This window comes from Peromyscus leucopus, chromosome 16_21, assembly GCF_004664715.2.
Source record: "Peromyscus leucopus breed LL Stock chromosome 16_21, UCI_PerLeu_2.1, whole genome shotgun sequence".
NCBI classification, from domain to species: Eukaryota; Metazoa; Chordata; class Mammalia; order Rodentia; family Cricetidae; genus Peromyscus; species Peromyscus leucopus.
The window spans coordinates 66629815-66654470 of record NC_051084.1 but is presented as its reverse complement, the minus strand read 5'-3'; the positions used below and the strand labels follow the sequence as shown (position 1 = coordinate 66654470).

Here is a 24656-nt window from a genome sequence, read left to right as displayed (position 1 = left end):
GGGCAGCTCACAACCATCTACAACTCTAGCTCCAGGGTCTCCTACATCCTCTTCTGTCCTCATTGATCATCTGCACTCACGTGCACATTCCCACACTCAGACATGCACACCTACATAATTTCAAAAATAAAATAATCTTTAATTTAAAAAAAAGTCTGAAGGTCGCCTTCAACTCATGATTGCCCTGTGTACTACCTCCAAGGATTACAGGTGTACACCACCACACCCATCTCAAGCATGTTTTCTTAAATTTTGCATCTGTATTGGACATGTACGGGCATTTTTGATGATGACTACTCTTAATAATACAGTAGAAAAACTATTTACAAAGTATTCACATTGTGTAAGGTATTATGAGTAATCCAGAAATGTGTATAGATTATATGCAAGTTTTATGCCATCTTACATAAGGGACTTTAGTATCTTTAGACTCTGGCACAAATAAACAGGTCCTCAGAACAGTCTCCCATGGATACCAAGAGATCACAGTACATATGACGTAAACAGCTTCAAGACCAGTCTCCCATGGATGTCAAAAGACAGGTATATGTGTCATATATGTGTATGGATACTGAAAGATCACTGTACACTTAACATATATGTGTTTGTGCACCCCGGGAGACCACTACAGCATGACACATATATACAAATATGAATACCTGTGCTGGCTAGTTTTATGTCACCTTGACACAAGCTAGAGTCATTTGGAAAGAGGGAACTTCAACTGAGAAAATGCCTCTACCAGATTGGCCTGTGGGCAAACCAGTAGGGCATTTTCTTGATTAATGATTGATGTAGGAAGGGCCCAACTCGATGTGGGCAGTAATACTCCTGGGCAGTGGTCCTGAGTGCTATAAGAAAGTAGGCTGAACAACATGTGGAGCAAGCCAGTAAGCAGCATTCCTCTGTTCCTCCGCTTGAGCGCCTGCCTCCATATTTCTTGAGTTGCCTCCCTGCTTGAGTTCCTGCCCTGATTTCTCTCACTGATGGAGCATGACCTGAAAGCCAAATAAACCCTTCCCTTTCCAAATTCCCCTTGGTCATGGAGTTTGATAACAGTAATAGAAAATCTAACCAAGACAACATTGAAAGACTATACTTATGACATGTAGATGTATGTAAGCTTTAGAAACATGTATTGAAAGCATTTCACACTATTGGCAACTAATCTCATGAAGAGAGATTGGGACCACTTCAAGGCCACTCAACCAATTAGGAGTACCTTTGCTATTATTAATTGGGAGTGTGACACAGTAAAGGAATGTGATCAGTCCCTGTAACTCTGTTCATCGTTGAGCATGGCCATGTGGTGTTAATATGAACACACTCCAAGCTAGCCATGGTATGGATGCTTCTTCCTGGACTATTAGTACTTGGACAGTTTGCTCTGAGGCTACAAATTTCTTTTCTTCAAAATTAACCCTGGCAGGGGGTTCCAAAAACTACACACTGAAAAGTGACAAGACCCTCAACCTACTAAAGGTACTGGAGTTCTGGAGGTGATATTCTCCCACCTCAAGTAGATGGGGTCTTGTTGCCCTGACTGGCCCAGAGCTTGCTGTCTAGGCTAAGATAGCTCAAACTATCAGCTCTCCTCCTGCCTCTACCTCTCAGGTACTAGAATTACAAGCATAAATCACCATGCCTGGCTCCATGGTCAACATTCCTAAAGAGGTTGTTGAGGGAATCAAACCATACAAGTCAGAGGCCACATCTTCCAGGAACTATCTTGGAAGTTTGGTGGCTTTGAATACCGGGGCGGGGTGGGGGGTGGAGGAGGGGGAATCCTGAAAACAAAGGGTCAACATAGTGAAAGATCATGAAATGACAGTCACAAGGTAAAGCTTCAAACTCTAGCGCCATGCCATGGGCAAAGAACAATCTCAACAATGTCAGTATCAACCTCTTGTCAGGCAGGAAGGCTAAGACTTACGGTAGTACTGTAGTACTACATACTGTAGTACTCCTTCCTCTGCCTGCTGCAGGTCTGCATGGACAAGGGGCTCTGGGAGAATGGACTATATTGGACTTCAGCACTGGGTGACACCAACAATGGATTTCTGCTATTTGTGTTTCATGAACCTCATTAGTACATGTCTGGGGGGAAGTCATGTCCAAGATCACTCACAGAGAGGTAAATGGGAGGGGAAGTGCCAGCGCCACACTCCTACCACAGACAGGCAGTCATGGCAGCAGTCACTGGGCTCTTCCAAGTGTGGTGAGACTGACCCAGTCCCCAGCAAGAAAACCTGAGACAGAGGCATGACGTGCTAAACGGTTATCATGGCAGAAACGGCATTCTTCAGAACACGATAAAGCCCTGAACTAGATATTATCTGGGTATGCTGGTCAACTTGACACAAACCTAGACATATCTGAGAAGAGGAAATCTTTTTTAAGAATTAACTCTATCAAGTTAGTATGTGGGGGGCATTTTCTCGATTAACTGTTAATGTAGGGGTGCCACACCTAAGCAGGCAGTCCTAGTAGGTATAAGAGGCAGGCTGAGCAAACCCTGGGGAGTAACCCATCAAGCAACATTCTGCCATGGCCTCTGCTTCACTTCCGGCCTGGATTTCCTGAGCTGACCTCCTCTGATGGTGGATTATAAGCTGCAAAATGAAATAACCCCTTTCCTCCCTAAGTTGTTCTTGGTGATGATGTTCTATCACAACAGTAGAGCAAACATGAATGCCACGTGACCACCTCAAAGTCCCACTCTTTAGAATATCGGTTATCAGTCTGTGGGTTGTGACCCCTTTGGAGGATGAACAACCCTTTCACAGGGGTCCCACAGCAGATATCCCGTATATCAGATATTTACATTACAATCCATAACAGTAGCAAAATTACAGTTAAGAAGTAGCAAGGAAAATGATTATATGGTTGGGGGGGGTCACCACGATATGAGGAACTGTACTAAAGGTCGCAGCACTAGGAAGGTTGAGAACCACTGCTTTAGAAGTTTACTGTCCGCTTCAATGTGAATAAGAAAATTAGTTCTGTCTTTATAAACACCTGAACTGACCTCTTCCATTGGAAGAAGGGTTAAAGCTCTTTTGTCCTTGGAGATAAACATCTGAAATAACTGCCACCAGGAAGAACCTAAGTGGAAACCATCCTTGGAAGAGAAGTATGAAATTCAGAAATGACGAGTCAGGAGAACCAAAGGCTGGCTGTAACTCCATGTCAGACATAGTACTCTGGATGTGCTGGCTAGTCTTTGTCCACGTGACATAAACCACAGTCACCTGGGCAGTATAATCCTCAGTAGGAACTGCTTCTATCAGAGTGGACAGTGGGCAAGTCTGTGGGATATTTTCTTGATTGGTGATTGATGTGGGTGGGCACCACCCAGCTGTGAGCGGTGCCAGCCCCAAGCAGATGGTCCTGGGTTGTGAAAGAAAGCAGGCTGAGCAAGTCACGGAGAGCAAGCAGTAGGCAGTGTTCCTCCATGGTTTCTGCTTCAGTTCCGGCCTCCAAGATCCTGCTTGGTTTCCTGCCCAGACTTCCCTTCGCGATGGACTGGAACCCGTAAAGTAACATCCCCAAGTTGCTTTTGGCCATGGGTTTATCACAGACACAGAAGCAAACCAAGACACTGAGGTCCATGCTGCACACCAAGACTTTACATCCAAGAGACAAAGGTAAACATTTTCTTGGTGCCAAACTCATCCTTTCAAAAGACTCAAGCACTCCCCCTACATTCATCCATTAACTATGGAGTCAGTTCACAGCGCCCTCCTACAAAGAGAGGTGAAAGCTGTAGAATGGGAATATTCTCAAGGGGGCAGCTAACACACCAAACCCTCCCAAGGCAGATGACTCCTCCATTATCTGAGCCAATCTCTCAGCGCGCGCACACACACACACACACACACACACACACAGTAGAATAAACTCTAATATCCTAACAGGTTAAATGAACAGAAGAAGCTGAGGTTATCGAGGCTATAGCTCAGCTTGCCCGCCATGGGCAAGCCCTGGGTTCTAGCCCCAGAACAGCAATAAATGAAAAGAGAGGAGAGGGGTAAGGGTGGAGCAGGGAAGGAACCTGAGCACTTTAAACAGATGGTGCTGTCTACGGGGAACCGGCATTCCTGAGAGCAAATGTGGCTGAGGCGCTGAGGTGGGAGTCCGGGGTGGAGACCAGCCCACCACTGCCACCCTGTATAATGACCGCGGTGGGCTGCAGCGGCAGCACACAGCAGCCTCTTACACGGAATAATCTGCTCCCTTCAGTGAGGCCTCCTGCTGTTTACACTTCAAGTCTACTTCCCGTAGGAAATCTGGCCTGACAGACAGGATGACCGTCTGGGATTCTGGGTCAAGGAGTCTCGGGCAAGGAGGGTGTGGCGTGCTCATGGCTGCTGCTGTCTGGTGGGGGGGATGCAGCATCAAGACACACAGACAAGTGAGCTGGATCGGCAGGACGCTGCTACCTCCGACACCACCAACAGCCCTGGAGACCTGTCGACCACTGTCTGTCTTTTTTTTTTCTTTTTCTTTTATAAGTTTTCCACTCCAATCAGTTCATGGGGGAAAAAATCAGGAAACTGGAGCAAATTCTGAGAGAAAAAGCTCATTGTTAATGATAAACTACAGGTGCTGTACTTCAGAACAAGCTGGGTTTTGCTAAGGGAAATACAGTTGCCTGGACCGGGCATGTGTTAAAATAGCAACTATAGGGATTTGTGGAGCACAGCTCAGTGGTAGAAGACTGACCTCACTAGCACAGTCAAGACCCTTTTAGTCCCCAGCACCAAGAATAATAAGGATAATAATAATCACTCCAAAGACTTAGAGGTGTTTAATGTCGAGTAACAGGCGGAAAACTGGAGAGACAGTGAGTCTTCAGTTTAAGACCTGGCTGGCATTGCCATTTTCTAGCTATGTGGCTTCCAAGGAGGGTTGGCTCAGTGGTAGAGCACTGTGTCTTGCATTAGGCGAAGTAGGCAATGGCAGCTGGGGGGTGTCTGCTTGTGTCTCTCAGCACTCAGGAGGCCAAGGCAGGAGAATCTTGACTTCAAGGCTAGCCTTGGGCTATACAGTAAGTTTAAGGCCACCCTGGGACTCTGTAGAGAAAATAAAGCAAGCAATGAAAATGTAATGGTGGAGGAATCCCTACGTGGTGGTACACCTTTACCATGAACTTGTCAGGATTTGGAAGCACCTGGGTGTGTCTATAAGAGGTCTCCTGAGAGGTTTAACTGAAGAGAGCGACCCACCTTGCAGCCCAGGGCGTTATCCCACGGGCTGTGATCCCAGACTGAATTAAAACAGAGAAGAAGGAAATGGGCATTTCTCTCTCTCTGCTTTCTGGCTGCATATGGCAACTTGACCCGCCACCTCACCCGTCTGTCACCATGCCCCGCCTGCCATGATGGACTGTATCCCTCATGCTGTGAGCTGATGTAAACGTCTTTGCCCACACCGCTTTTGTTAGATAGAGTCACAGCAACAAGAAAGGTAAAAAGCTCTAAGAAGTCCGTTTTCGGGGCCAGAGAGAGTGTGTAAAGGTGTCTATCATCAAGCCTGATAACATAGTCTGATCTCTGAGACCCAGATGGTAGAAAGAGAGAACTGACCTCCACTGGTTACCCTTTGACCTCCACACATACACATATGCCTGCACCAACACACACACACACACACACACACACACACACACACACACACACACACACTAAACAAAATGAAAAGTCTATTTTAGTAGACAAAGTCTGTCAAGTCTACACCCTGAATTCACATTTGGACCACTAATGGCCAACATTTCATACCCCACTTTGAAAAAAAGGGGAATGGAGAAGCACTAACTTAGCTTCCAATTCCTAACACTTGATGGCCTCCACTTCTGAGCACTGAACGTTGCACGTTTCTTAACTCAGATGATGAAATGTTTCCTCAAAGTGCTCTGGAGGTCTGGATTCATTATTTTCCTATTATACCCAGGACACACCTGCAACCTCTGAGAAATACTTACATGTGAAGCACAAATAGAGTCCCATTCCCAGACCGGCACTGGCTCGTAAATCAATTCCACTATTGGACTAGGTCTACTGCTCACCCTAGAAGGAGGAAGAACCATCTAGAGGGTCTGCTTCCTTCACAGTCCTCGCCATGGACCAGTCCTGAAGGAAGAACTACACTTGGGGACCAAAGGAAACTTGGAAGCCTTTGAATGAGGCTGAGAAAAACCATTTGCTTTTGCAAACCAGGTAAGGTGGGATGATGTGATGCTTTCCCTTGCTCAGACAGTGAGTGAGCTTTGGAAAGGGATAGAACGGAAGAAATAACAAATGTTATCTCCAAAATTTCAAGACTGACATCATAGCTCAGTTCAGCAGCAGTGTCCAAACCTTTTTAAAAATGAACACTCTGCAAATTAAGCCCCCCTTCTCAAGCAACCACTGCTGCCCTAAGCCAACTTTCCATGCTGCTTGGAGCATCAACGCCATGCAAATAGGAAGGTTGGCCACCAAGTCAACCTTGAGTTTTAAATATCGATGGGAGGAATTTGGTTGTAAGTTGGGGCTCTTCTTTTCCTGAGACGGGATGTCACTCTGTAGCAGGGTTCTCATGGAACTTACCATATAGCCAAAGCTAGCTTCAAAGTCACAGTGATTCTCCTGCCTCACCTTCTAGGAGCTAGGGTTACAAGCATGAGCCAATATATCCCTAGCTCCTGTTTCAATTTTTGTATCACCAAGGACAGGAGATTTTTTTCTTTTGTTCTGTTGCTTTGTTTTTTGAGACAGGATTCTCTGTGTAGCCTTGGCTGTCCTGGAACTCACTCTGTTGACCAGGCTGACCTTGAACTCAGAGATCCACCTGCCTCTGCCTCCCCAGTGCTGGAATTAAAGGCATGCACCACTACAGCTAAGGACAGAATTTTCAGAAAGAAAGAGACATTTATGGTTTTTTTGAACCCAAGACCTTCATGATACATGTAAGCAAAATCAAGTCTCACAATATGCTTTCTTTTGCTTACCGCCAGGAGCCAACCTAGAGTTACTCCTTCACACCTCCTATAAGAGCAGGTACCCATGTCTGCCTGTGCCTGGAGTGGTCCCTTCTCCCCCATCACCATATGGAGAGTTCCACTCACTGCAGGAACAAAGGGCTTTGCCTCCAGCCTCAGAAGTATTAAAATGAGAAGAGCCAGGCAACACTGGGACGTTCTTTTCTAGTTCCTTTTATAACGGACAATTAAGACTTTATGACATTTTATAGCCAAACTTCTTTGGGGAAATATTGTTTTCTCTGTAGTCATTTATCTTGCTACACATGACTCATTAAATTTGACCCATAAGAATTTCTAATTCGGTTAAAAATATTGGGTCTCTGTCCTGGCCTCTGCTCTCCATCAAAGCCTTGGGGCAGCTCATGGCATTGTCCTCGGGGGTGGGGAATCAAGCTAGCTAGTCGATCTATCAATATTACTGATGATCTCATTCGGTCCATAGGAGGAAGCCCATGAGAGAGGAGCCACGCCCACCGCACAGATGAGAAGCGAAGTGGAGCCTCAGGAGCATGTCACAGATGTTAATCCTCAGTGAAGCGGATTCATGCCCCTCACCTGTCACCGCACCATGCTGCTTCCTGGGACTAAGAGTCCCCTATTCCATCCATCTTTACAAGTCCCGAATGTGTCTTCATGTGTACCTGTGTGCATGTGCACACGTGTGTTTGAGTTTGTTTTGAAGCACACGTGTGCACATGCATTTGGAGGCCAGAGAAGAATCTTCAGTGTCAGGGTCTAAAGAGACCAGCTGGCGAGCCTCGGGGACCTGCTGTCTCCGCCTCCTCAGCACTGGGAGGGAGTTACCCTGAGATACCCTGCCTGGCATCTTTGCATGGCTTCTCAGAATCAAACTCAGGTCTTTGATCTTGCAAGGCAAGCACTGTACCAACTAAGCCATCCCTTCAGCACCTTGGATGCATCTTTTAACATAAATATTGTGAATGTGACTCCCTACAACTGCCCATTCCCCACCATAGGGTCATAGAAAGGCAGACAGGAAAAATTGTTGTGATAGTATAGTTGTGATGGTCTGGCTTCCAACTCGCTGTCCGCATCCCAACCCTTCATCTCCATAGAGGGCAAGAATGAGAAGTCGTGTATCACACTCATACCAGCTAGAGTCCAAGTGCAAGTACCTGAGTGCCAATCCAGGCCTGCTACCAACTGGGTATGAACTCAGGGTAATGCACCTTCCTATGCCTCTGTGTTCCTGATAGGCAAAATGGGTACAATCATCACACCATAAAGTTTTTCTAAGAACTAAATGGGAACCTATAGATAAATTCCACAGCACAGAGTAAGCATCTGATGCAAATGAGCCGTGATTTTTCTTCTTCCTCCCAAACCAGCATCAATAATACAGTGTTTTTCTAAGCTGGTCTGGGGAGATGGTTCAGTGGGTGAATCATGTCCCTGCATGAGGACCTGAGCTGGAATCCTTAGGAGTCAGTTGCAGTGGTGAGGAATCTGTGATCCCCGTGCCTCTGTGGAGACAGGGGAGGCAGAGATGGGAGCATCTCCAGGAGCCTGCAGATCAGTTGAGCAGGAGCATGCATCAAGGAAAAAGAGATCCTGTGTCCAAACAAGGCGGAAGGTGAGGGCTGACACTAGAAGTTGCCCTTGACCTCCACACACACAAACATATGTATATGTGGGGAGGGGGGAGAAAGGAAGAGAAAAAAGAAAGAAGAAAAAGAGAAAATCTTATAGATTTGCCCCAGACAAGAGAATTTTCAAGAAAAACTGAGTCAGAAGCAGTCATATCATGCTCCAGTGTCTGTGTTGGGGTGATAAAAAAGATAACTGGAGAGAACTGCCTTCGCTCTTTCAGATGAAGGTGGGAAGGTTTTGAGTATACGAGATTAACAATTTGACCTTGGTCCCCTAGGACCAGACCTCCTCATTCATCTCACAACTATGGGTCTTGGTTTCCCACAGCCTGGAATCATTCAGCTGAGGTGTTCAGCAAAAGAAGAGACACACCAACTCCCTCCTCAGCCCATCACCCCTCTCATAGAGGCATCTCGGGAGAGACAGCAGGTCAAAGGGCACTCCTAGTCTGGCCATCTGACTATTTCCCTCATCCTCATCTACTTGGACCCACTACTAAAGACCAAGGTGTACTAAAGACCCTCAAAGGCAAACGACCCCTCTGTCATCTTACTCAAGAATTGTAATTTTCAAACCACACTGTTGCCTGTACCCGTGGCCAAAATCAGGTGCTCCTTTGACGAGAAAGGCAGTATGCACCACATGAAGAGTACTGTCCCAGGAGTCAGGAGACCGAGGCCTCAACTATCTCCCCTGACTGTAGCATGCCACCTTGAGCCAGTCACTTCCCTCTGCTCAGCTCCACCATATGTAAAATGTGACAATTAGGGGACAGGAGATCTCTCTCGCTCCCTCTCCCCACCCCACAATCAATCCCCCGTGATCTCATCACTGTCCAGCTATGCTTTCCAAAACCAAAACCAAAACACTCTTCGTGTTACCAAGGCCCTGTGGGCCCTAGTCTGCTAAGACAAGCATCGTTCTTAAAGTTCAAACACATGTAATTAAATGAAAACATCACATGAAAAACAACTTAATAATCAATCTTTTTTTTTTAATTCCAATGTTTTCTTTACCTTGGGATTCCCCAAATGTGGAGCTGGCTATGACTCTATCCCACATCTCCCTTAATGTCTGGGAACAGGTGAGTACAATGTACCTGTGCATGCCTGCTTCCTGCGTTACCCAAACAAGTAACTCAGTTGCAGCTGTCTGGCTAGTCAGGTTCCCCTTAGGACAACAGGTCATCATACAGTTAACAACAATTCCCAGATGGGAGGGAATCCGGCAAGAAGCGGGGCAAAGAGGGAGGAGGCTGTAACTAAGACAGAGAACACGCTCCCTCTAGCCCGACATCTCTTGCTTCATTTGTCTCTGAAGAAATCCACGGTTGTCATGACTAAAGATGTCCCTGACGGAAACGAGCTTTGACTGGGCCCCTAGAGAGTCACCGTCGTCAAGGCAGGGCACTTAACCCCACAGGCAAAACCAGGCTCTGCCGTGGCCTTTCTGTAAGTGAAGGAGCTCATTTCTGGGACTTGAGCTTAATACCTTTATGCAAGAGATAGTTTTTTTTTTTTCCACCCCAAAGGACCACTTTGGACTAGTCTACAGAACTTAAATTCATAGTTTCGATGAATCTCAAACAGACACTAACCTGTAGTAAACATGCAGTTTAAGAATCCTTTTACTACAGACTTATGTTCGCACTAATAGGCTGTGGTTAGAATATATAAAACTTAAAGAGGCTGCAGGCTAGCTAAAACCTTATGTGTGGATACTGAGGAGGAATTGGAGGGTTTCAGACGTGTCCACCCCCAGTCCTGCTCTTTACAGATAGGTGGGAGCTGCTGACCTCTTCGCAGCTGGCATGAGTGATAAGCAAGGCTCCAGAAGCCTCAAAACTGCTCTCGAGAGTTGCGGCTGGGGCTCCGCCATGACCCCGAGGTGTCTCTAAGCACTACAGTTCAGAGATAAACGAGAGCCTTGGTCGGGGCTTCCCTGCTCCATTGCCATCACTGTGCACGTTGGAGTACGGGAATTTCCAGTGACACACTTGAAAAGATTGGCTCCAAACATTAGTTCTGGAACAGCTGCTGAGTCGCTCTCAGTACCGAAGGATCTCCCACAAAAGCACAGAGCAAAGGTACTTCCTCTCAGCCCTGCCCAGGTACTTCCTCTCAGCCCTGCCCAGCCACATCTCCTGACACAAGGAAACCCATTCCCCACCCTCCAGTCACTCCGTCACAGGATCCTCCCTCTTTTTTTTTTTTTCATTCAAGCATACAATGATTTATTATTTAAAAAATACATCTTATCTACCTCCCACCGGCAACCTCCCATGTGCCCTGGTATTCATGAACCTGAATACCAGAGGACTCAATGTCCTTTATTCTTCTTCTTATTAATTAAATTTATTCATTTAATCCCAATCACAGTTTTCCCTCCTTCCTCTCCTCCCATTTCCGCCCCCTCCCTCTTCCTGTAGGATCCTTCTTCAGTATAAAGTTGGGATTAAGTCTGGCTTCCTCTCTCTGACTAGCCACACACTGCTCCCACACTACGATTATATTGTAGAACCCACAGGGCCTGCATTTCTCCTGTCAGATATCAGGGTGACAGGAAGTATACCCAGGTAAGGCAACAACACACTGTCACCTTGGTCATCTTCAGCCTTGAACCCTGTGATGGGCCTAGGTTCCCTCATTTTACTGAAAAGAGCTGACCACCAAAGACCGTGCATGTCTGTCCACGGCCTTTTTTCAGTAGGCAGGCAGATCTAAACATCAGCTGTCCTGGCCACATGCCGTTTCTGCAGCCTGTGGCTGCTCTTCAGAGCTGCAAACAAACCTTCGGGAAATGAGTCCACAGCTCCATGCAGCCATCTCCCATTTTGTAAGCAACTGCATTGCGGATGGCTTTTTCTTGTCTATACATTCTGCACACTTTCCCTCCCAGCCCACAAACACCTCGATGAATACTGATTGGAGTCAATCAATCCTCCCTATTTCCCACTTCAGGCATGCAGAGTGGAACCCACATTCCAAATGTCTAGGCATTTGTCCACTATTTTTCTTAGACTCACCCCCCCCCGAAAGTATATTGGAATTCAAGGTTAGACCCCCAACCCCCGTCTTCCTCTATGGCTCTGCTCTGACTAACAGACAAGCTGTAGCAGGTCCAGGCAGGAGCACCTGTGAGGAAGGCCCACATGTCAAGATGGCAGTCTCTGAGTAAAAGCCAGGATGAACTGGGAAGAAGTGGAGGGATTTTGGAATCAGAGACATGACTAACTGTTACACATTGTAAACATGCTAGCCCCTCCCCCTGCTTTGTTATGCAGAATAAGAAATAGGTGCCCCTCAAGGTAAAATTGAGGAGTTACACTCGAGGAGCACTCCGAGAAGAGTGGGACCGCTCGTCTAAGCAGCTCCAGTTAGCAGAAGGTGAGGGAAAGCTGAGGAGGATGACGGACCTATGGTAGAGTTCACTTGCTGGCAGATGCGGCCCAGCACATGCCCCCTGGTCTTACAAATAACGTTTTGTTGTATTAGAATAGGACCCCTGCAATAAGTTATACACTGTCTGTGGACTATTTTCATATTACAAAATCAGAACTAAATGGTTCCAAAACAAACTGTACCATGACTTACTGTAGTCATGGAGACTTCCTGTGGCACTAAAAAAATAATCTTCCTGAGCATCTGTAATCGGTCCAACCAGCCTACCGTAAGAGCCCTTGTTTTAGGGGCTGGAGAGATGGCCCTGTGGATAACAGTGCATGCTGCTCTTGCAGAGGCCCCGAGTTTGGTTCCCAGCATCCACATTGGGTGGTTCACAAATGCCTGTAACTCCAGCTCTAGGGGAAACAGAGTCTTCTTCTGGGCTAATGTGCGTATGCCTGCATGAATGTGCACATGACCCTGCACAGAGTCACATAATTAAAAATTAAAAAAAAAAATCTTGAAAATAAAATCTGTGCTTAATTCTCTAACACAACATCACTGTAAGCCAACAGGGACAAACTCCACGGTTCGATGGCTTTGAATTTAAACAAGCTCACCTTACAACCTTGAAAGAGCAAGTAGATAAGAATAAGGATGTTCTAGTCCATGGCTACCTAACAGAACGTCCTAGATGATGGAAATGTTCTGTCTTTCCCAGTGTGGTCAGGCAAGTTCTAGTTACGTGTGCCTCCTAGTTACTAGGCACTTCAGACGTGGTCGGTGCAACTGAGAAGCTGAATTTTGCTTGCTGGTTAATTTTAGCTAAAATAACTCATGGCTTGTAGCTTACCACAGGGACCAGCTCAGACAGACCATTTGAGTCTAGAGGCATGGGCCAAGTGTAGGGGATACACGGTAAAATCTAGTGACTCTACACTATGAATTTACAGGCTATGGGAAGAGATGAAGCATGCTAGTTAGCGTGGCAGATGGAAAGAACTAGACATTCAGAACCAATATCATAGAATGGATTACTATATGGATTACTATAGACTGTAGTTGAGTTGGCAGAGTATCTGTCTGCATATATGAAACCCTGGGTTCAGCCCCCAGCACCATAAACGAGGTCGTGCATGCCTGTGATTCCCGAAATCCCAGAGTTCAGGAAATGTAGGCAGAAAAGCTTAAGGTAATCCTCTGCTACACAGCAAGTTTAAAGCTAGCCTGGGCTAGTGAAACCCTTTTGGCTACTGAAGCACAGCAGTCCATGTAAGAGAGCCCCAGGGCCCTCACAACGCTTGCTGCTGTCCACTTAAGGACATGGTGTCTCCCTGGGTCATGCTTGTTACATTGATACACAGGAGGGATCATGTCAAATGCACATTAGCTACCTAAGGCAGAGCACTGAACAACTAGGCTAGTCAGGAACTAAGCATTCTTTAAACTAGAAAAATCCAGTTCCCCTTTCTCAATCCCTTCTCGACTTCTCATTTTTCTTCGAAGCCTAAAATCTAAGAGCAAAAACACAATCCAATGCAGTCACAGCCTGGTCACGTGCTTTTCCTCACTCTCCCGCACTTGCTCCGCCGGTGCCTTGAGGACACGGACATTCTTCTCTGGCACTACTTCCAAACATCCCCTTAAAGCTTCTAGAAAAACAGGCTGCCTGGTCTCCAACTTCAGGAGCTTTTGCAAACGCCAGGAATGGGGAAGAAAGACACGGGGCGGGGTGGGGGGAAGGGAAATGGTAGAAGGAAAAGGAACAGCAATAGCGCCCGTTAGAAACAACCATGAGAGCACACAGTTGGTTCCTGGTCTCAGCCACCTCGCTGCCGACCCAAGGTTGTGTACCCTCTGCAGACATAAGGAAGAGAGATGGTGACCTCTTTTTTTTTTTTTTTTTTTTTTTTTTTGAGATCTTTCCATACCTCCTCAGTGCAGCCAGTTATGAGGAGGCTAAGTTTTACTATCTTTATCATTTGGCCTGTGTGTGTGTGTGTGTGTGTGTGTGTGCTTGTGTATGAGCAGGGGGGGGAGGGGGGAGACGAGAAACAAGTCAAATTTAAAAAAATGTCATTTTCTGCATAGCCCATAGCCCACATTTATTTCACTTTATTTATTTATATAGCTTTCTGTTTACTTATTTGGCTCACTATGTAGTCAGGCTATTTATTTGTTTGTTTGTTTGTTTTGACTCACTATGCAGCCTGCAAGTCACAGCAATCCCCCTGTCTCAGCCTTACAAATGCTGGAATTACAGGTACGAGCCTCTATACCTGTCTTTGCACCAATTGTTCTTAGAAGATGCTCATCTATTTAAATGATATGTATAGAGGGGTATGTGCATGTGAGAGCAGGTGTGCTCATGGAGACCAGAGATGCTAGCTCCCTCAGAGCTGGAGTTATATATAGGTGGTTATAAGCCACTCCGGATCTTCTGGAAGAACAGCCTGAACTTTTACCTGCTGAACCATCTCTCCAGCCCCTTCCTTTCCATTTTAAATCAGATGGAACTTTTGTACTCCCACCCACACTGACCCCACCATCTCGGGGTTATAACACAAAAAGAACTCCATTTCCACAAAATGACAAAAGGAGTATAATTAGAGCCCAAACAATAGACTCACATCATTATGACAACATAACCTAATAATAAAACCTTAAGTAGGTTTCATAGATAACAATTATAGACGGACTCACTTACAGTCCCTAATGCTAAAGTGGATGTACTGCAAGAACCCACAGGCCCTTCCAGCCTAGCAACCATTAAGTCAGAAGAGACTTCAGAAACGAAGGATGCTAGAGTACCAACATACCCAGCCTCAGAAGGTGCGGCTCCAGGGTCTAACCACAGGACCCTATGACAATAGGACTGTGGTCCTGGGAATGTCACCTGTAGAAACTATATGTCAACGACAGACAGAGAGGTATAAGGGGTCTTTATGTGAGAAGACAGGAACCAAAGGCTTCAGCGTGCTGAGGTCCGACAAGGTAATCGAAAGTTCACGGTTCACTGAGACACAACCCAGCCATTGCAACCATGAAGAGCAGCCATGGAAACCTGCTCAAGATTGAGCCCTTCAAGGCTACATCATGGAAATAAGAAGCAACATGAGTTCCCGCTCCCTTCCTGAAGATCTGACCACTAATGGATGCTGCGAGAGGGGGTATCATTTTTTTTTTAATGGGGAGCAAGGAGGAGACTAGTTAGATAGAGGAAAACATTCAGAGAAAGGAAGACAGATAACCAGGGGGTTAATGGTGGGTGAATAGAATCACAATGCATTGTACGTATGTATGAAACTATCAAATAATAATCATTTTTTAGAGAAGAGCCCAGCATGTCCCTCTTACAGTGGGCGTGGGTAAAGGAAGGTTCACAGGACTTCTGATAGAAAACCCCTGGGCATTCAGTCCTCAAGCTCATAAGCCATTCAGTGTGAATGGACAGACACCATCTCATGATGCGGGATAATCTGATGCCAGAGCACAATGCGGTTAGATCAACAAGGCATTGTTTATAGAGAACTCGGTGCACCTGGAGTGGCCTTTACTGAACAGAACCTCTCTTTGTAAGAGGATCTTACCGGCTTGCATGCACCCTTGAAACCAGCAATTTGGAAAGAAAAGGCCCTCCTTCCTTACAGAAACGCCTCAAACAAACATCCCAATGCAGAAAAGGGGATTGGGGAAAGCTAAGCTACGGGAAGGGCTGCTTACACCTGACGGAGACGACTGTGAGGTACTCACTCCACTAACGTGGCACAAGGGTGCCACTGGGCTGGGTTTGATGTGCCATTTCCAATCTTTTTCTGCAACCATAGGACATGGTTGCAAGGACACATGCTATTTCATAAGGTAAAAAGAGTTTTAAGAACATTGACGGTCAGGCGGGTGAGATGGCTGGGGGCGTGGGGGGGAGGCAAAGGCCCTTGGCTCTAAGCCTGAAGACCTACCTGCTTCCCATCCCTGGGGCCCACCTAGTGGTAGGAAAGAACTGACTCCCACAGACTCTCCTCTAACCTTCCCAAGCATGCCTGCACCCCAACGCACTAAATAAATAATGTAATACACTTTTTAAAAGCATGTTCAAGGTCATGGTACTCTATTGTTTCCTGCTCCTGGACCAGCCTTTATTTCTACACCTTGCCGTGTTCTCTAGAATTTTAGAACCATGCCCCCCAAACGGTTTATAAAATGTATCTGATCATAAACTATAACAGCAACTACTGATTAAGGAAATGTTCACAGGAGGATAGTTCAAGATTTACATGATCTTAAAGGGATAGTCATACAATTTTCTACTAATGAGGTAAATTCAGAGCACAGGTAACTACATGGGCTAGCCTACTGCAAAGTTCAGTCCTAGACAGTATCTTCTACTCAAGGGAAAAGGTGTACTTCTTAGGGTAAGGTGGGTCAATGAATAAAGGGCTTGCCATGCAGGCGTGAGGACTGGAGTTTGCATCCCCAGCACCTTTATAAAAGCCAGGGTGCTACCAGGCCCACCTGTAGTCCCAGCACCCAGGAGGGGAGGATGAAGGACTGCTAAGTAAAGGCTGGAGCACTAACCGGGCAGTGGTGGCGCACACCTTCAATCTCAGCATCTGGGAGGCAGAGGCAGGTGGATCTCTGTGAGTTCAAGGCCAGCCTGATCTACAGAGCGAGTCCCAGGACAGCCAGGGATACACAGAAAAATCCTGTCTGGAAACCCCCCCCCCCTAAAAATGTCCCCATTGAGTTGGCCGGTAAATAGTCTGTGCCTTAGTTAGGGTTTCTTTTGATTTGAAGAGCCACCACGATGACCACGGCAACTCTTAGAAGGAAAAAGCCTTTCATTGGGGTGGCTTACATTTTCAGAGGTTTAGTCCATTATCATCATGGTGCGACTTGGTGGCCTGCATGCAGACTTGGTGGGGGTGGGGGGTAGATACTTAGTTTGCCTACACCTTACAGGCAAAGGAAGAGCTCCGAGACCCTGGGTGGCATCTTGAACATATACGAGACCTCACAGCCCACCTCCACAGTGACACACTTCCTCCAACAAGGCCACACCTCCCAATAGTGCCACGCCCTTTGGGGGACCACGGTCTGTGAGACACTTTCATGATTTATGTTTGATGTGGGGGATCCCCGGCCACTGTAAATGGTGCTGCCACTAGGAAGGTTGTATTAAAAAAAAAAAAATCAAGCTGAGGGAGCCATGGAGAGCAAGCCAGGAAGCCAGGAAGCCATGCTCCTCTGAGGCTTCTGATTCATTTCTTGCCTCCAGGTTCCTATTTGAGTTCCTCCCCTAACTTCCCTCCATGATGAACTATGACCTGGAAGTGTGAGCCAAGTAAACTCTTCTTCCCTCCACAGGTTTCTTTTGGCCACAGCGTTTATCATAGCAACAGAAAGCTAACCAGGGCACTGGGTCAACAACAAAAGACAGTGACATGTATACAACAAAGAACTGTTCTCATGTTCAACTTACTGAGGCTGGAAACTACAAAATATTTCACAAGGAGAATGGCCTTATTGTTAGGAAATACGCTAATTTATTGAGGTGTAAAGGGCCATGAAACAGTTTGGGAAATTTTTCTTGTCTGTTGAGAACATGCGTACAAACACGTGACATGCATTATACATGTCATTCAATATAACAAGCTATTCTATAATCCATACTTTATTATGTAGAAATCAGTGTGTGGCTTTGGAAGCTGAGGACAAATGACAAAGTGAAATTTAATCCAGATGTGGCCGCACATGTGTGTAATTCTATCATTAGAGAGTCTGAGGCAGGAGGATAAGGCGCTCCAGGAGAGTTCTGGCTATATGGTGAGTTTGAGGGCAACCTTGGACTATGTGAGGTACCGTCTTAACACAATAGCAACAATAAGAGTAAGATCAACCTGGGCACAGGAATTTAAATTCTTTACTAAGGAGCTGCCTTAGTGGGGTTTACACAAGCTCTCAGCCAGGCACGTCCAATCCGCAGCCCAAAGACCACAGGCATCCTGGGTCAGCACACGGGCCACCACATTCACAGGTGACAAATTCAGGCTGCGATGTCAAAACGTCGGACAGCCCTGGGAGTCTGCACCAGGCAGAGTGCTGCCGAAGCATCCCCCTGACTGAGTCACTCAGGGAGGCAGACTAAGCAGGTTTTAATGCACCCCCAACTTCCTATAGTTTTTTTTATTATTCAAAACTTAGGGAAAGTTTGGGATGCTAAGAAATTGAGGGGAAGGAGGAGAAAATCCTGCCACACTGAAAAAAAAACATTCTTTCTCTGGCATCTTTCCTTTCAGCCTCTAAGGCTTAGAAGAGTTGGGACTGTTATAAACTGTGTAGTTCCGTCTGTTTTTGTTTGTTTGTTTTTTAACCTAATATAAACATCTCTTTTGACTGGGTGAAAATGTTTCATTACACACGCACACTTCACCATTTACCCAGTTATTTCGCTAACATTGGTACTTTATTTGTTTGCAATGTTTATGATTCACAGGGCTAAGTTAAATGGTTATGCTGTCAGCCAGGCATGGCGTCCCATCCCTCTAATCGCAACACTAAGGAGGCTGACACAAAGAATCACAAGTTCAAGGCCCGCCTGGCTGCAGAGCCAGCTCCTGTCTTAAGCTGCCTTCCTCTCCCCACAAGAGACGTTTATCTTCACCTTGCTTACTTAAAAAAAAAAAATCTGTTTATACTTCAGTGACAGCGTCCCAGAAATAGAATTACTAGACCAAACAGTATAAGCATTTTCAGCATTCAATAGAAAAGATTCTAACCAGCCTGTAGGAAGGTGAGCACACACCTTTATCTGTAACTGGAAAGGAAACATCTGAATGGGATTTCCAGAGGCGGCCTTCACTCAGGAAAGGAAGTTCCAACCACAGCAGGGGAACAAAATTGCAGCCTTCAAGTCAAACTGAGCTCAGAGACAAATAAGTACTGTAAGCTATTTTTGCCCTTAAAAGAGAAAAGAGCAAAATATTCCAGCATCTATCCACACACACGGACTACTAAGTGAGAGATGTAGGACACAGCCTCAGACGAAGAGGAAACTCTTTATGTTGTGGGTGGCTATCATCTAAATGACCTTCCTGCCCCCTGGATTGAGTGAGACCCTAAACATTTAGGTAGGAGGTGTGTGTGAAGGAGAGAACTGACTCCTAAAAGTTGTCCTCTGACCTCCACACATGTGCCATCACACATGCACGTACACACACACACACACACACACATACACACCATACACACACACCATAACCCATACACAAATTATATATATATATTGGTTTTTAGAACAGAATCAGGGAAGTTAAGGCTCCAGTAGTTAGAGATGTGCAGTTTCATGCCATCTGTCCTGAACAAACAACTAGCCTCTTGTTTGGGCGAAACCTCTCTGAATTACATTCCTTCATTTGCTAAATGACACAGTTAAACAAAAAGTCCCTCAAAGTGACTCGCAGGTCTCTGATTCTGCAACATTTCCCAGTTTCAGTAGTGCCAGGGAGGGAAATGAAAAGACATGATCCCCTCTGAATGCATTATTTGGAATAGGTGCTCAGAAACATTTTCTAGAACACATTAGACCAAGAAGCACTTGGCAAAGGAAAGGGGATCCACAAACTCTGGATTTCCCCCTCCTTTAGAAAGCAGGGGTGAGGCTGAGAGCCCTACCATCCCAGAGGAAACAGAAGAGGCTGTGGATTTCCCCTCCTTTAGAAAGCAGGGTGAGGCTGAGAGCCCTACCATCCCAGAGGAAGCAGAAGGGGCTGTGGATTTCCCCCTCCTTTAGAAAGCAGGGGTGAGGCTGAGAGCCCTGCCATCCCAGAGGAAACAGAAGGGGCTGTGGATTTCCCCCTCCTTTAGAAAGCAGGGGTGAGGCTGAGAGCCCTGCCATCCCAGAGGAAACAGAAGAGACTGTGGATTTCCCCCTCCTTTAGAAAGCAGGGGTGAGGCTGAGAGCCCTGCCATCCCAGAGGAAACAGAAGGGGCTGTGGATTTCCCCCTCCTTTAGAAAGCAGAGGTGAGGCTGAGAGCCCTGCCATCCCAGAGGAAGCAGAAGAGACTCACCATGGCCATTGCAGTAGTAGATCCACTTCTCCCGGTTCTGGGTCGAAGTCAAGGATTTCTTCAGCCCCGCCTTTTCCACGATGGCACTGGGGTCCTGCCGGGGCCCCTTCTTGAGAGTCCTGGAACTCTTGCGGATGCTGCACACCACGATCAGCACCAGCGCCAGCAGGAGGAAGAGGACAATCATCCAGGGCAAATGCTCATTGATGTCGAAATGCTTGTGTAGGTTCTGTCTGGGATGGCCCCGCTTGGGGGCCTTGATGGCCGTGCTGGGCTTCTCGCCAGTGGCCTCCATGGATGTGGGTAGCAGCTTCAGAATGTGTCTGTGGTGGGGGCCTTGCTGGTGGGTGACCTGTGGTGGGCCTGGGAGGGTCTCGTTCACGCCTTCCTCCCCACTGGTTGGGCTTGTGTTGTCGGGGACTGTCCCTTCCTGGATGCCACTGGGGACCTTTGGTCTAACAGAGGCAGTAGAGTTGGAGTCTGTGGAGTTCATGCCTAGAAGAAAGAGTAAGGAGGGGGAAGAGCTTTTCCATATTTGGGCATCTACACATTCTCTCCTGTCCCTGGTCAGGTCACACCGTCAAAGAAGACGTGACTGATGGAGCTTAAGATCAAACATTACTTTGCACATTTTCATAAAGGTCCTAACAGCATCTTTATATAAAAGGTTAAAAATCTGAATAGTTAAACTCAGTTTCTGGTACCCAGGACATGGACATCTTCGGAGATCCAATGTTTGAGCTCCAAATTGCTTCTCCTAGACTTCAAATACTAAGTGGACAAGTGTGTGTCTGCCGCTAGTCAACCCTCCATTGATTTGATTACGCAAAGAACTCGCTTCAGTTAAAAACTCTCTGCGCATTCTCCTCCTCTCTCGCCTTTAGCTTTATGTCGTGACTCAGTGGTGAAACAGAGCCTGTGACTGAGATAAAGAGCTCAGGCCCAAATCCAACTCTGCACACCAGGTCGGGAAATAACGGAAGGCTGGACCCTCCAGCGGCTGTAACCAACAGATAACAGAGCTGGGCCGGGCTCTGTGGACTCCTGAGACATTTCCACAGTAGTCGTCACGAAAGAGTGTGAGGCAGGGGAGCTGAGAGTCCCGGGGGACAGAAGCTGGCCTGGGTCAGCCCCTGAAGCTCTCACACCCATTTCTTACTTGCGAAGAGGGTGGGGGTGAGAGAGCATCCCCTGCAGCTAACAATGAAGACCGGGCATGGGCACACTCCACAGTGTGCTGGGACTCGCGGTTTACCGTGGCCGCCATCGCATAGAAACTAAATGCCATGAAAGAGGATGTGGCGAAATGTGTTCATTCCGTCTGAGGGTGGACTAGAATGCTAGGCAAACAGGGATACCATGGAAAGGACATGAAGTCGGGATTGCCGGGAATCCTTGTGTGAGGGCTGGTTATCTTTATGTGGATTTCAAGTCGCTTGCTTTCTGAAGTTTTTAACTTCCCTTCCTATGATTTTGTCCTACCTTGGACGACAGTCCTTTTTCCTTCCAGATATGATGACAAGCTCCCCCTTACTGTCTCTCCTTCTGGCTTTGTCTAGCCTGGATTAACTCCATGGTGCATAACTTTTTAATCTGAAAGAAACCTTAGACGCTTAAAATCACTCATTTACTCACTCGGCCAGTTCGGAGCCGGCAGCTGAAGGGGTTAAGTGATTTACGTAAGGTCACACACTGTCCTTATTTCTCTCCGTTCTTATTGGCCAGTTTGATGTAACCTAGTTTTTTAGGTATCTGTTGTCTCCTAATAGAAACCTTCTGAGTTTAAATGTTTCTATTAAGTCCAAAGACGCCAAATTTAATTAGCCACAAAAATGAAGGCTCCCTTCTCCAAGGGATGATTTTTAGATTCAGCAAAGTGGAGAAAACATCCTTAGTTATAAGCCCACTCTACTGAGCTCAAAGCCTTCCTCCAGCAAGAAAGTCATGAGGTTTAAGTTACCTTGGGGCTCATAGGTGGAGGAAGGGACTTCATGGGATTCCATGTGCTCAGGGTGAGAAAAGAGAGCTGTGCCAGGGGGAGGTGGGGTTGTGCTGGAGGACAGGCGTGTGCCACAGACGTTGTCTGTCTCCTTGGTCCCCGGCTTGACCACCACCAGGTTCTGACCCAGACAGTCTGTGTGGGCTTTGCATTTCATCACACTGGAAGGCACGTCAGAGAAGGTACCCCGAGCACACTGCTTGCACCTCACATCCTCATTCTCCGTCCCTTTCTTGCGCACACCCCAGCCCACAGGGCACACTGTATGGGGAGCGCAGGTACCGTTCGACTGATACATTCCAGGTGGGCAAGTGCATTCTCGGTCAGTCAAGGCGGCACAAGGAAATCTCTCGATCATCGGCCATGGGCACGGCTGACTACAGTCATGGCATCTCTCTATGCCGTTCTCATGCCTGGTAAAGGTCCCCGCAGGGCAGCTGCTGCAAACTCGCAGGCTCACATTGGTACAGTGCTCGGAGACATACGTTCCTGCTGGACACTTGTCACAGGTCAGCACCTGGCCAGTGGCGCGGTCAACATGGCGGTATGTGCCCGTGAGACCCGGAGTCTTTTGTTCTGTCTGAGCTGTGATGGCGCTGAGGAATCCCAGCTGAAAGAAATAAGAGAGGCATCAGCTAGGAATGGAGGAGGATAAAGCGCCAGCCATAGCAACAACGCTGTCATCATCACTGTTCAGGATCCGGCTGGTACCAACCACGTCAGCTTGACGTCAGAAACAGGGGGCCTGTGCTGAAGTTATCAGTTCTATACCACCTGCATGCCTGATGATAAACTTTTGTTTCGCTTCCTTTTTATAAACAGGCATACGTTTGACATTCCTAGTACGTGCCTTAAACATCAGAGCTGATGCTTTTAGAGTCAAACCGTGTCTGTCCCATTTCTGAAGGCCACAACAGATAGGTGCATATTCCTGCAGCACCCATTGAGGGAATCGATCTACCCACTGAGCTGGGTCCAACAAGAACAATTCAGCAGCCGTTTCATGCCTAAGATAAAAACCTTGCCCAGCAGCCAGAGTTACACCAGCTTCCAGAATAATAACTTGGGGACCTGGTGGGGGTGGGGGTGGTGGCGGCGGTGCATGCCTTTGATCCCAGCACTTGGGAGGCAGAGGCAGGCAGATCTCTGTGTTCAAGGTCAGACTGGTCTAGAGTGAGTTCCAGGACAGCCAAAGCTACACAGTGAGACCCTATCTCAAAAAAAAAAAAAAAAGAGAGAGAGAGAGAGAGAGAAAGAAGGAAGGAAGGAAAAAAGAAAGGAAGGAAGGAAAGAAAGAAGAAAGGAAGGAAAGAAGGAAGGAAGGAAGGAAGGAAGGAAGGAAGGAAGGAAGGAAGGAAGGAAGGAAGGAAGGAAGGAAGGAAGGAAAAAGGGAATGAATATGGCTAATTCCTGGCTTCCGATATACTTTGTTTTCCTTCAGTCTGAGCCTGAAAGGGCGGTGGGGATGGCCAGGGGTGGGTAGTGGTTGATTTTCTCGTCGAGCAATGTAATGCCATCTTGGAGACTGAGAAAGAAGAGCCTGCTGCTTGCGGTAAGTTCCGTGTCTTCCTTTTGTGCAGCTTTTGGCTTTGCGCTCCTTTTCCTGCTCCTTCTACTTGCACAGCGAGGAGCGCAGACGCCCTCTTCCGAGCCCAGCAGCCGCACTGGGCGGAGGGAACCATCTGCCCAGTGGAGCCCAAGCACAAGATTAGTGTGGTGCCACCACTCCCACATCTTAGGCTCAGAAGTGTGCACCCTGGGGAGATACACAAAGCTCTAGGAAATGGAGCCTCAACACCGGCCGCCCCTACCCAGGGCTCTGATCCATGGAGCCACCCCCGAGTGCGCCTGTGGCTGGCTGCCCACCAGCCTGGAAGAGGATTCAGACTTGTGAGTCTAAGACGGGAAATGATAGGTACTGTGCCAGTCCCCTGGTGTCTGACATGTCAGAGGCCACCTAGCAGTGTACAAAACCCACCCCACCCCCACTATCCCTCTATTTGGACTTCTTGATGTCTCGGGGTATAGAGGGTTGGCAGTTGTTAGTTCACTGTGGAGGTATTTTTCTTTTGAGATAGAGTCTTACTTTAGAACCCAGGCTGGCCTCAAACTTGTGGCAATCCTGACTCAGACTCCTCGGTTGCTGGGGTTACAGGTATGAGCCACTGAGCTAGGCTAGTTGTTTTTGCTATTTTTTTTTTTCAGTTGGTTTTGTTGATACAGGCTGCCAACGTGCAACCCAGGCTGATGTCAGACTTGCAATTCTCCTGCCTCAGACTCCCAAGGGCTGAGATTACAGGTAGGCCCAACAATGCCTGGCTGATTTATCAGTTCTGAAGAGACTATAATATTGACTCATAAATTACCTCATACAATTCTATCTCCTACAAACAGAGTAAAGGAGAGTGTGAATTAACTGTGTCTGGTGAAGTGGAAAGAGGAAGAAACCAGTGGGACAGAAGCAGGCCCTGGGCTGGACAAAGATCACAGGGCTGCTTCTTGGCCAAGGAGCAATGGGAGGGAGGGCCCAAGCCCCTCGTTTCTGTCTCAAACAAGCCGCTCTGCTTTGCAA

At 47.1% G+C, this 24656-nt stretch overlaps 1 protein-coding gene across 1 annotated transcript in view; it reads right to left on the bottom strand.

Moving 5' to 3' along the window:
• The window catches only part of Tnfrsf21 (TNF receptor superfamily member 21), a 74238-nt gene that overhangs the window by 30122 nt on the left and 19460 nt on the right, over positions 1–24656 (bottom strand). The window contains exons 2-3 of the mRNA XM_028887269.2: positions 22046–22694; positions 20086–20580 (exon numbers count right to left, since the gene is read on the bottom strand). Of these exons, the coding sequence (XP_028743102.1) occupies positions 20086–20580; positions 22046–22694 (1144 nt within the window). The remainder of the gene's footprint in view (positions 1–20085; positions 20581–22045; positions 22695–24656) is intronic.